General features: G+C 46.2%; 1 protein-coding gene across 1 annotated transcript in view; it reads right to left on the bottom strand.

The window, feature by feature from the left end:
- Window positions 1-12,580, bottom strand: part of KLHL3 (kelch like family member 3) — a 49,197-nt gene that overhangs the window by 33,904 nt on the left and 2,713 nt on the right. Inside the window, exons 2-3 of the mRNA XM_059483388.1 lie at window positions 7,435-7,551; window positions 4,288-4,394 (exon numbers count right to left, since the gene is read on the bottom strand). Coding sequence (XP_059339371.1) covers window positions 4,288-4,394; window positions 7,435-7,551 — 224 coding nt within the window. The remainder of the gene's footprint in view (window positions 1-4,287; window positions 4,395-7,434; window positions 7,552-12,580) is intronic.

The raw sequence follows: 12,580 nt of genomic DNA on the forward strand, positions 1-12,580 counted from the left end.
GTTCTCATCTCTCCCCTTCCCAACCTCACACCTCTGGATGCAAACTGTTTCCCTTCCCCAAACCCATAAGTACATGGAACTAGAGCAATAATTTCCTCCCTGAATACACAAAGCAAAGCCCCATAGCTGTGTAAGAGCCTATTCATGACCCAGAGCTTTATGCACACCTCCACACTCCCCGTGCAACAGGAGCACATCAGAATAACAAAAACATCCAGTGGGGAGGAGAAAGGACTCCCCAAGGCCCTCTCAGCATCCCCACACATGCTGACCTCACCCAGGAGCTAATCACCAGGACCTCCACAGAAAAGAAAGAACAAACTCCCAAGCGGAAAGAAAATGATAGGTGGAAAAACAAAGCTAAACAAAGGAGAGCACGAATAAATGTCAATTCTTCAACCTGGGCATGAATAATCACTACTCTCAGAAATCCGGTGACTCAGTACTGCTGTGGGATTAAGTGGAAAAATATTTCCTGCAGCCTATAGAAGTAATTACAGCCTACATCTCTGTGCAGCATTCCACAGGACGTGGCCAGGCACAGTAAGTGCACAGCACAGTCAGATGCTAAAGAGGGCCCAAGCTTGAGCAGAACCTGGATCCTGCTAATTGAACTTTGCTGACTTTCCCTATGTGAATAAGGAGGTGAATAATAGGAGTGGGGTGGGACCATGAGTGTTAGAACAGTCAACAACATCCCGAGAACTGAAATAATATTTGCCCCAAATTCAGTTTTTAAAATTGAATAATGAAATGTTATTCAGAGAAGCTCATGAATACAAATGTACCAGTACAAAGGGATAAATGGCCTACGTTTGGGAGGCCTTCAAAGCAGGTAGGACTTTTTAATTGACAAAATGTCATCTTCACATACTTCCTCCCCCTAAAAATCCCCAAACATGAAAGGGTGCTTCTGAGGACAGAGCAGTCCCTATCAGCCCTGTGGTGCTGGAGGTGCCTGTGAGGAGCAACCAGTGACCCCCTGCATGGGGAGGGTGAGTGAGACCCCCAGCCCTGCAGGACCCTCGGTGTGGGGAGGGGCTCAGCCACACACACACACAGATCAATGCAGAAATAGCCTGCAGGGACCAATCTGATAACATCATCTCTCCTGGTGGCATCCATGTGACACAAGCAACAAAAATAAAAGCTGTGTGGGCTTCCCCACCCACCAGCAAGCTGCCAGCCCTGCATACCAACAGCCTCCCCTGGCTCTGCTGCAGGACCAGCCCGGGAGGGTCCCGTGTGCTGCGCCCACCTTTGGACAGGACCCAACCCAGAGCCATCCAGCCACTCCCACTGTCACAGGGGGACAAGTCTCCAGGGCTGGCGAATGGGAAAGAGCCTGGAGACACCACAAGGGAACCAAGGCAGGGGTTGGTGCAGACCAGGAGCAGGCAACAGACCCAGGGCAAGCCTGGGGAGCAGCCTGTGGGCAGCTGGGTGCTGGATCATTGAGGGCATCTCATCTCACATCTCTTCAGAAAAAAACCCTACACCTTAAACCCCACAAAACACAACTCCTAGGGTGTCTTTCATAAGTCAGACTCCAGCCCTACCTGATACCTTAATTACAGAATAATTCCAATCACTGGCACCTCTCACACATGAGGAAGGGCCGCCTCACAGGATGCACTGCACAGACCCCATCCCTGCACACTGCAGCCAGGCAGACACCAGGGATGAGGTGAGAGGGAGCAAAGGCAGGCAAAACAGGCAGGGTGGCTCTGAGCAGACCTCTGTAGGGGACAGACAGCACACACCTGCCCCTCTTGGAGGCATTCCTTTCCTGCACCCCAGCAGCGCCCTTTCCACTCCCCTCTGTTCATCAGGGCAAGAAGAGAGCAGAGCTCTGTTTTGTCACAGGATGAACCACACTCCAAACTGCAGCAGCCCACAGTGCTGTGTTTACCCAGCACAGCAGCCTGCTCTGCTCCTACACATTGCATTTCCCAGGGCAAAGCCACAGCTTTGGCTGTTTCCTAAGTCACAGATGTGAGTGCATGAGTGCACTGGATAACAAAACCACAGCTTCTCACACATGGGGTGAGTGCTTTGAAGCAGCACATAAAACCTGCAAGGGAGGTTTCTGCTTCCTCCTTCTGCACTTCCAAAATTCCTAAGGTATCTGACAGAAGCAGTCCTAGCAGTGTCACTGGAGTAATTGTCACCCTTTCTGAAATGATTTTGTTTTCTTCTAAATGGACAGACATCACTGTCCCAAATCCTCCCCACAGCATAGTGCCAATAAGGACCAGCAACCAAATGCTCTAGAATTGGACCTCCCAACGATCTAGAAAGCCAGCATGGAAAGGGACACTCAGGAAGTGCTGGTCCCATCTCTCCTTCAGCACTGGAAATACAAATGGAAAATGTGCCTACCCCATTTCAGACTTTCCCGGAATACTTCAGAGAGGAATGGCTAACCAGAGGACACTCATGGCTTAGGAAAGACCCCAGGATCATGACAAGGTCATTCATGGCTCCAAAATCAGGGCCAGCTGACAGTCAGAGCCTGCAGGGCAAGCAGTGGTGAAGGTGGGTGAGCTGTGGGTCCCAGTGTGGTTCCCAGTGCTCACAGCTCCACACTGATCACTCACTGCTGGGGGACCCTCCAGAGGGAATTCAGTGTGCACAAGCAGCTCCTGCAAATACCCCTACAGAGCAGCTGAACGTGAGCCCTTGGCTCTATCACTGCTGCACAGTGCAAAAAACCAAATTACAACACCCAGCTGGTGCTGAAGGTGTGATTTTAAACTGTCCCCGTGCAGCTGGAAGGAGATCACACACTCTGTGTGGTCACACGAGCCATCCTTGGGAATTTGGGCTAGGCAGACTGAAAGCAAAGGCAGAGCTGCTCTTTGCCTGACCCTCTGGCCCCGGGGACTCGTCAGGGGGAGGGGACAGGCGGCTGCCAGGCTGTCACCCAGCCCAGGGCAGCCACATGATGGGTGAGCTGATTACTGTTTAACTCACAGAGTGAGGGATTACACGGCCCAGAGAATTCCTGCATGGAAACATGAGCAGCCCTGCACAACCACCTTCCCACTCAGATGACCTCTAAGGATCAGAGGGTTTTTCCAAGGGTTTTTCTTTATTAAAATCTTCATCAGGAACAAGCACCACAAGTTGCCCACACACAGAGCTGCTTCTGAGCAGCATTTGCTCCTCTGCCTCACCATGCAGCCAGTACCAGAAAACACAAATGCTCCCCACCTTAGCTCACCACACTGATAAAGCCACCATGGGCAGTGTCACATCTCACACCTGAGGTTTTCTCCCCACCTCCATCACAGAAAGGAAAAAAGCTTCACTAACAACAAGCTCTTTCCTGAGAAATGCTGCATTCTGCTTCCAGAAAAATGAATTAAACTAGGTCTAATCTCAAGGCTTTTAAAAGGAAAAAACAAGGCCCAGATCACAAGCAAATGAACATGAAACAGGGAAAAAACCCTGAACCTTATTAATGTTGGAGCTCAGGGGCAGTAAAAACCATTCCTTGGGGTGTACAATAATTTTCTTTGTATTTGTCAGTTCCTATCCTGAAAATGAGGGCAAAGAAGGGAATGAAGCTCAGGAGTTTCTGACCACACTAATTTTACTAGAATGACTTAAATAAGCTGTTTACTCCCCTTCTTCAGGACTGACCCAGCTTTCTTTGGGTTTTTTTGCTGACCCATCTGGTCACAGCCTTTGAAGGGCACCTGCTTCAAGGATCAGGTGATCAGAGCAGGAATTTTGTCCTCTTCTTCCTTTCTGTCATTACCAAAACACACTGGGCTGCAGCAACTCACCCTGTTAAAAAGCTGGGCTGCTAAAACACACTGGGATCAAGAGAACAACGGTGTTACTTCAGGCAGCAGAAAAAAGTGCCATGGGAGATTAAACATCTGTGACTGCCAAATCAGTATCGGCAGGACTGAGCCTTGAAACTACAACTCCTGTGCCAGCAACTTCTTTGATGTGCACCATGAACATTTAGGGCACTGAACACGTGCTCAGTGGTAATGTTTTCATGATCCAAGGTCTTGTTAGGGGGGAAAAAAAATAACACACAAAGGAGTGAGCCAAATTCTCCAGTAACCTTACAGTGCCCCACATGCTATCTACTCACCCCACAGGAATTAGTCAAGGGTGACCAGCATCACCCATCAAGTACAGCAAACTGCAGACCCATCCGTGCCCCTTCTCTCTCAAGGAAACTTCAGCAGCCTGTGCTGCAGCTCCTGACAGAGACACAGCCCAACGGCCTGCTCAGCCCACACTGTCTGGTGTCACAAGCAGTACCTGTAAACATGGCACAGAAATAGGGGCTGCAGGCTGCCAGCACCACCCGGTGAGCTTCCATCTCCACGGTCTCGGCCACAATCACCACATCGCACAGGAGCCGCTTGCTGGGGAGACACCAGAGAGGACAAAGATCATTTCAGAACTCCCTGTCAGGCTAAAAGCTACATCACCACAGCCCCAAAAGAATGGACGACCCACCATTACAGACACAGCACCTGAGCTTCTGCCAAAGCCCAGGGGAAGGCTCTCTAATGCTTCAGTACCAGCTCCTGTCACTGTTTGCCTACACAGCAAAGCCTGAATCCTCCTGAGGCTGCAGCCCTGCCTGTGCTTCTGCTTTCCTCAGGGGAACAAAACCTGGAAGCCAAATGAGGCATACATGCTGCTCAAAGAACAAAGGACAAGCAGCTCCTTCCCCTCTCAAACAAGCAGGGCTTGGAGGAGGCACAGAAGAGCTTAAAGATTTGGGCACTACCGACTACAAGATTTGGTCAGGCTCTAGTAGATCTGTAAGACAAGAAATAGCCATGCAAGGGAACACCAGCACCACTTCTGTCTTTCCACAGGGAAAAGGTGGAGTGGAAAGTGAAGTGATTTCTGTACTCCCTTCCATGCTTGCCACAAAGGAAAGTGGCCACCAAAATATGACCAAAAATTAGAAATAAAATAATTGTGCAGAGGCTGCCTCAGCGATCTGCCAGAGCAGAGGTATCAATCACTGGAGTTTATCCATGGGCCTGAGGACTTCATTTACCTCATGAATTAGTCTGGGATTAAGAATCACTGGGATAAAGAACGGGGTTCCAGAGAGAAACCAAAAAAAATACCTTGTAAGCTCCCCCACTGACTCATTGTAGAGCTTTGGAAAAGTCACTTCATTAAGGAGTGACCTTTTCTGCCTGCCCCACGTCTGTCCTTTGAGGATTCATTAGTTAATGTTTGCACAGAGCTCCGCAGATGCCGACAGCAAGAAGTGCTCAGCCTCCCAATAAGTTGGTTTAAGATGCTTAAGCATACAAATGCAAACTAAGGGTGTTCTTTTCAAATGTCAAGCCCAAAAAAAGGATCAGTCCTGTAAATCTAGATGCTGCCTTCTCTTTGGAAATACTTATCTCCACACTGAACTTTGTCTTTAGGAAACTGCATTATCAAATAAACATACACAGAGCTTCTAATGGACCAGCTATGTCTCTTCTTCTCCATATATTGAAATATGTGAAAAAACAGCTGTGAAATGGAGGGTTATAGTTGGAATACAGAAGAAAGTAGGAGCTGGCAGTCTGTACCCTACATTCATTCCAGTTTGGAAAGGGGAGGGGCAATGATGGGACCTCTTTAAAAGCCTCTTAATGGAAGCTTCCTCATTTCTTTTAGCTTATGTAAAAGGTGCTCTGCTCAATTCCATTTTGGGCTATAGTAATCTAAAGTACCATTCATAAAATTAATTTCATCCACATTTGCCAACTAAAAGCCTAAGGGACATGGTTTAGTGATGGCCTTGGCAGTGCTGGGTTAAGGGTTGGACTCAATGATCTTAGAGGTGTTTCCAACCTAAACAATTCCATGATTCTATATAGTATATAGGTTAAAGGTTTAGCATGATTTTTCTAGACCCTCTGAATGAGATTTCTGGATGCATGTAAAGGGAGAAACTATTATCCAAGGCATCTATTAACACTGATTGCTGAGAGCTTAACAGATCCCAAGCTCAGTGCACATTCAAGAGATGTGAAAACTGTATATTCCACAACAGCAACAGGAGCCAACAAAAAAAAAAAAAAAAACAAAAAAAAAAAAAAAAAACAAAAAAAACAAAAAAAAAAAAAAAAAAAAAAAAAACAACCCAGTACTCATACAGGTGCTTAATGGCAGCTTTCATTCTTCTATATTTTATTCTATATTTTATCTTTTCAGTATTGCACAAGATACCTAACCACAGGCACTAAGAAACATTGTCTATCTCCAGTTATTCCCACTCTGCTTCAATTAACAAAGGAATAACAGTAGCACAATAGATTTCTGAATATAGATGCACAAAACTTAAGCTTCAGATCCTTTGCTTTCAGTACAAAGAAAGGACCAGAAGGATGCCAGTTAAAAGTTAAAAAAAAACACACCCTGCTTCATATAATAGTTACAATATTTCCATTTTGTTCCTATGCAACAGAGAATTGCTGTCAGATATCTGAGGAAGGAAACATTTCCAATCCCTCTCCACACTAGAGAAGTGTGTATTAGGAAACTACTTAATCCATGGAGAGTTAGCTATTAGAGCATCTTTTGATTACTTGGAGTGTGCAGAAGAGCAGAGGGTGTTTGTTACCTGCTTTCATCACATCCCCTCAGCACTTAGGGAGCACGTACATTCATGAGTGTGACACACATACTTTACATAAGAATTCTTTTTAAAACTAGAAAGGTGAAAAGTCTAATGAATTAGTCAGAGAAATGCTCACTGAACTTCTGTCTGGTTAGCGGGATAACAGCCACCAAGAAACAATTGAGGCTGAACCACTGCCACCACCTTGCTGATGTGATGACAGCAGTTTTCAAGGCTGTGTTCACAGATGTTTTTTTCAGCCTCTGTTCTCCCTGTACCCACACAGCTGTGTAAAGACCAAGGTGTTCTCTTTTAACTAATATGGGAATTTTTCAATTTGCAAGAAGAGAGCTGACATTCTTCCTGAGTACTTGCTTTGTTTCACCCCTTACTTTGGAGTGCTGAGCCCAGACTGAGTGATGCTGCTAGTTAAAGAGGCTAAGAACAGTACATTAATAATCTTTGGTCTGTAATTATGTGTAGGTGTCTTAATGTCTGTAATGTTCTATTATTGGGTTTCAGACCCTTATCTCAGTTAAGGACATAGTTTACATCTGAATTTGCTGTAAGTAATGGAAAAACTAAATGAATTATCATCTATAAATGAAGACCATGGCTCAGATAACGTTTTTGGGAAGACAGGGGTCTGAGACTGGGGAGAGCAGCCCACCACAAAAGGACTTTCAGGATTAATCATTATTTGTGATTAATCCTCCACATGCAACCATTAGCTGTAATAAAAATGGCACAGACTATTTTCTATGTCCCTCAATCAGCACAATTCTGCTAAACCAGAGAGGGAGCCCAGTAAGTCAAAAGTGTACCTCCGTAATTCATTCATGACCTTGAAAGCCTTTCTCATGTGAGAGGGATTGACTGTCACTGTCCTCTGGTCCTTTTCATCTTCAGCTGCCTCAGAGGAACGGGAACTCTGCTTAATGCTAAAAACAGGGACAAAAAAAAAAAAAAAAAAAGGAGCAGAAGGTTTGATTCAATGGCACTTTAAAAAACAAGCATCCTAAAACTGCAGCACAGGGTATTTAAGCATGGAGCTACTCACAAGTCAGTCAGTCAGTTTAGGTTCCCCACATGAAGCACATCAAAAAATGCAGCTACTTCTGCATGGATGCTGAAAGCCAACTCAGCCCACATTTCAGCCAGCAGGGAAGAAAAGAAAGAAGTGCCAAACACCTGAGGACAAAGCCCAGTCTTAACAGGCTTCAGGCCAGGAAAGCAGTATAAGTTGAAATTCAAGCCAGAACATAATTGCCTCACTGAATAGAAATGGACTTCAACACTGGGAACTACAAGAGTACCATGGATTTTTTTAACATTCATACTGAGAAAAAGAAGTTTAGCCTTCAATGTCCCATCTGAAAAAGGCAAGCACACAATACATTACTTGTATCTTCTTTAGAGGCAAGTAGAAAAGGGCTATTAAATCTCCCTGCACAGCTTTCAAAGCCTTAGTGAAGCTGCTTTCCATTTCAGAAATAGTCTATTTATTGCCACTGAAACATATGGAATGAATTATTAAACCTTCCTAGCAGAAGCACCAGCTCCATAGGTAATGTCAAACCAGAGGCACTCAGCTCTGTGCTGTGTTTAACCAGGCCAACAGGTGCCTAAGGCACACACGTGGCCTCATTACTTTGTTGGGAGCACTGGCTCTTTACACACAACTGACAGCAGGTCAATATCTCCACCTCCCTGGTCTGAGAGCCTGTGAAATCACTCAGAGCTCAAGGCTCCCACCTGAGAAGGGAGCAGCACTTTGAGGCAGGTCTCTGTTCTGCTGACCCCTCAAACCCTGGCAGCAAAGGCAAACAAGACAAGCCAAGGAGGGCTGTCCTTGTCTAAAACCAACCCCAAGAGAATGGTAGATCTCAGGAGACAACTTCATTGCCTCATGTGCCTGACTGGAGACCTTCTCAGAGCTTTTCCTTCCAAGGGACAGTCTCCTTCACCTTTGTCCCCTCCTCCCCACCACCCTTCTTAGTTGGGCTGGCTTGATAAAAAAGGCTGAATTGGGCTAAACCAGCAGTCTGGAGAGCCCAGCATCCTGGCTCTCTGGTGAGCAGAGGGTGATGTCTGAAGGAGGGCACAGAGCAGGGAAGTGTGGCAGGATCCTTCCCACAACACCCTGTCAGCTCCTGTCAAGGTGTGCATGCATGCACATATATCTCTATACACAAGCACACTTACACACACTGACTTTCCCTTTGAAAAACACATCATTCACTGTTTACAACCCCTGCAGTGTGAAGCCCTGGCTAACATTACACCCTGCCTGCTCCTGGCCAGTGGCTGTCACCACACCATGTCCCCTGACAGCACACAAAGCTCTCTGCCCCCCAGCAGCCTTTGGGGGCTGCACTCTCCTTCCTGCAGAGGCCAGAGGCTGAGCAGCAGCCAAGCTGCACACAGCTCAGATCCAGCCTGCATACTGAGCAGCCTCCAGCTTTGTGCCTGAGACAAAGGTTAATGCCACAAACCAGCCAATTCTTTCACTTTGCTGAGCGAGTGGAATATTCTCAGCCGTAAGTGAAGCCACAAGGCTGAGCAGAACATCCCTCAGCACATGTCCCAGGGAGGGAGACAACTTCCCAACTCCGTTACACTCATCATCCAATTAGCTTAGTGTGGCTGGGTTAAAAGAGGAAAAATCAGAAAGAATTCCTCGTGTTCAATGTTCAGCATTCAAGGGACTGGTACCAGGCAACAACACAAACAGCTTTTCTGTCCCTGAGGAACACTGAACTCATTCTGTGCCACACAAACTGCCAGAGGTGTCCCTGGCCATGGAGCTGTGCTGGCACTTGGCTCTTCCCCAGCTCTGCACACTCCAGTGAGGAATCCTCCTTGCTGCAGGGACACAGCCAAACCCAGCTAAGCCTCAGTGCAGGGTCTGTCACAAACCTTCATTGGGACTTCAGGCCAGGTGACCACAGCTTTCAACACCCCAGCATAAAACCTTGATTTTTAAACAGCTAAACCTGCCCATGTGGCACCACTGAGGCAAGAAGGGGAAAAAAGGCTCTGGAAGTGCTGGAAGTGACTTCATGGAGCTTTCGGGCTCCAAAGCTGGAACACGTACAGGAAGTAAGCAGAGTAAACAAAAAAGGAAAAATAAAAAATAAAAAGAAAGTGAAACCAAAAGAAGCATCAGGGAGAGCCACTCCCATTGCTCCAGGGCAGGACATCTGGATCACCACAGGACACTGCCCTGGGCAGCCTCACAGACACCCCAGGGACCCAAAACCCAACCATGCACACAGAAACCATGGGGGCTCTTTAATAAGAACAAGCACACTGCTGAGATTTGTTTATTAGCTCTCCAGTGCCAGGGACCAAAGATGTTCAAACTTTTCTGCTGGCAAAAGATACAGTTCAAGGAACACAGCAAGTTTCACTGAACACCAAAGTAAATGTCAGGTCAAATGTCAAGCTTTCATAAAGCCTCAACTGCACCAACATTTGTCTGTGTATTTTAAAAGCAAAAAAACTTGCTTCAGGATTTTGGAAGAAGATCAATCAGCTCTTCCTAAAAAGCAGGAAAGATAAGCTTTTAAAAATCATCCTAAGAGACACCCTCAGCTTAATTAAAAGGGGCAGATTTCAGAATTTGCCAAAGAGAAAATACTGCAGAATGTCTGGTTGAAAACTTATTTCAAAAAAGATCAAGATATGCTATTTAAAGTTTTTTCCAAGTGACTCATATCAAAAAACCAAATTTGAAGAATTAATGGCTTAGAGCCTTTAACTCATCTCAAAGACTGATTCAGCTCCGATAGAATTGTGTTCCAGTAACAGAGAGAGGATGATTTTATCTGGGAGAGATATTTTACACTCCCATGCACATACTCTCAGAGATCACTGACACATTTCCAACATAAAAATGCAAGAACCTGAATGCTCCAAGCAAATGCACCCTGACAGAAAGCAAAAGCTGCTCCTGAGAAGACCAAACTATTACATTTCACAGCCTTTTCTGAGATTTGTCCCCCCACAAGGCTGAGAATTATTACATTTATTACACTGCTGTTATTTTAATGGATTAAAGCAAAGGAGGAATAGGGTCCTCTGATCAAAGATGCCAGCCAAGACCAACTGGAGATGCCAGAGCCCCTGCAGCCCATGAGCACAGGGACATTGTCCCCACGTTTGCCAAGCTGATGTCCTACCACAGCAGCAGGACTCGTGAGCAGCTGCCAGGAGCAATTTGTTCTATTCCTGGGCTATCCGAGGCCGTGCACTCAGTGAATGGACAAATGATTTAATTTCCCTGGGCCAGATGAACATCCTCTTTACAGGCACAGCAGGATGCTCCTAAAATGAGCAGAGAGGCTCTTAGTTTCAGACAGTGCCAGCCCCACTGCCCCCTCCTGCGTGGCCTTTCAGTGATGTCCCCAAGTAGAACAAATGAACCCCTATTTGAGAGTGCCCAATTAAGGCAGTGAAGCTAATCACCATCCTGTTGACACCGTGTTCCTCCTCTCCAGGACCCCCTAGCAGGGCTGGGCACAGGTTGCCAGGGTTCCCAGCCCAAGTGTGGCCACCACCCAGCTGACAGGAAGGTATTTTAAAAGCCATACCCCACCGTTCTGCTGCCCGCACGTACCAACTGTAAAGTTGGGTTGCCTTAGTTACCAGCAATAATTACAGATGTCTTTGTAGATTATGTGAAAGAATAAAAGCCTTCCTTAGAGATAAAGTGTCCCCTGGCAAGATTATTGCCGTGCAGAGAGCTGGTAAATCCCAGGAACAAAAATCCCAGCTCTGCCAAATCCAGTTCTAACACCGGCTTTATGGGAGCCAGGAGTTCACCCTGGAGGAAGGGCAGATCTCAAATGCAGTCTCCTTCAGAGCACAGAGGGGCAAGGTTCTGCTCATGTTTCTGGGAGAACAGCCTCCAGGCTCAGCTCCCAACCCAACAGGAACACCACAGAGCCCCCCTCCACCAGGCTCTCCCACTGGGGATGGGACACCAGACATGTCCAGCCCAGCCCCATCCCACTGTGCATCCCTGGGAGCTGCTCTCCTCTCCTGCCTCAGCAGCACAGGCTCAGCTCTGCTCTCCTGGCTGGTCCCCAACACTGCACAGCTTCAGCACCACAAGCTGGGGCACCCAGGCTCAGAGTCCTGCACGGACAATCCAGCACCTCTGTAGCAGCTTCATAGCCCTGGATTCACTTAAAAGTGCCTGCTAACCATGAATTTCCAAAGTCTGTGGAGCTTCTTTGGGGATATGTAAGAATCATCACCAGAAAATGTTAATCAACAGTTTCTGAGAGGTTTGACATCACTCTGGCCTAAAAACCTGACAGATGCCCAGTAGCACTTAGTAGTCTTCAAAACGTGAATACCTCTACAAAGATCAACGGAGACCAGAATTAGTGTTAGTTTTAGTCTAAGCACAATGAAAAATCATTTTACTTTAACTGGCCTAATTCTCTGTTTAGAATCAGCACCCCAAATCACAGGACAAATACATTATGCCCAATAGTTTTATTCCTGTATTTTATTCCTCTTTTCCTTACTGTGTCTGCCTGTATTTAGGCAGACACAGTAAGGAAAACATGTCAGTGTAATGGCATATTTATAAAAATCTCAATTTTTGAATTTGTCTTTAGGTACATACAAAGACATTAAAAAAATTGTGACTGAAGGGATCCACATACTGAACTGGGTTTTGAGAGGATTTCAGAGAAATGCATTATCATTAAAACATATGGGAGGCAGCGTAATGGAAAGGATTATTTTTCTTTTAATAGCAATATTATTTTCGTATTTTGTTGATTTTTTTCAGTGCCTAGATCAACATGGAAACATTAGCTTAGGAAAACACACAATTGGCATACAGCAGATCCCCAAAAGGGTATTCATATCAAACAAGACCTCAGGGGGAAAGAAGACTTTGGGAACTAGTGAGAAGAAAAGTCTTTGCTGACACTAATGGAAACAACACAA

Source organism: Ammospiza nelsoni, chromosome 16, assembly GCF_027579445.1.
Source record: "Ammospiza nelsoni isolate bAmmNel1 chromosome 16, bAmmNel1.pri, whole genome shotgun sequence".
Classification (NCBI taxonomy): domain Eukaryota; kingdom Metazoa; phylum Chordata; class Aves; order Passeriformes; family Passerellidae; genus Ammospiza; species Ammospiza nelsoni.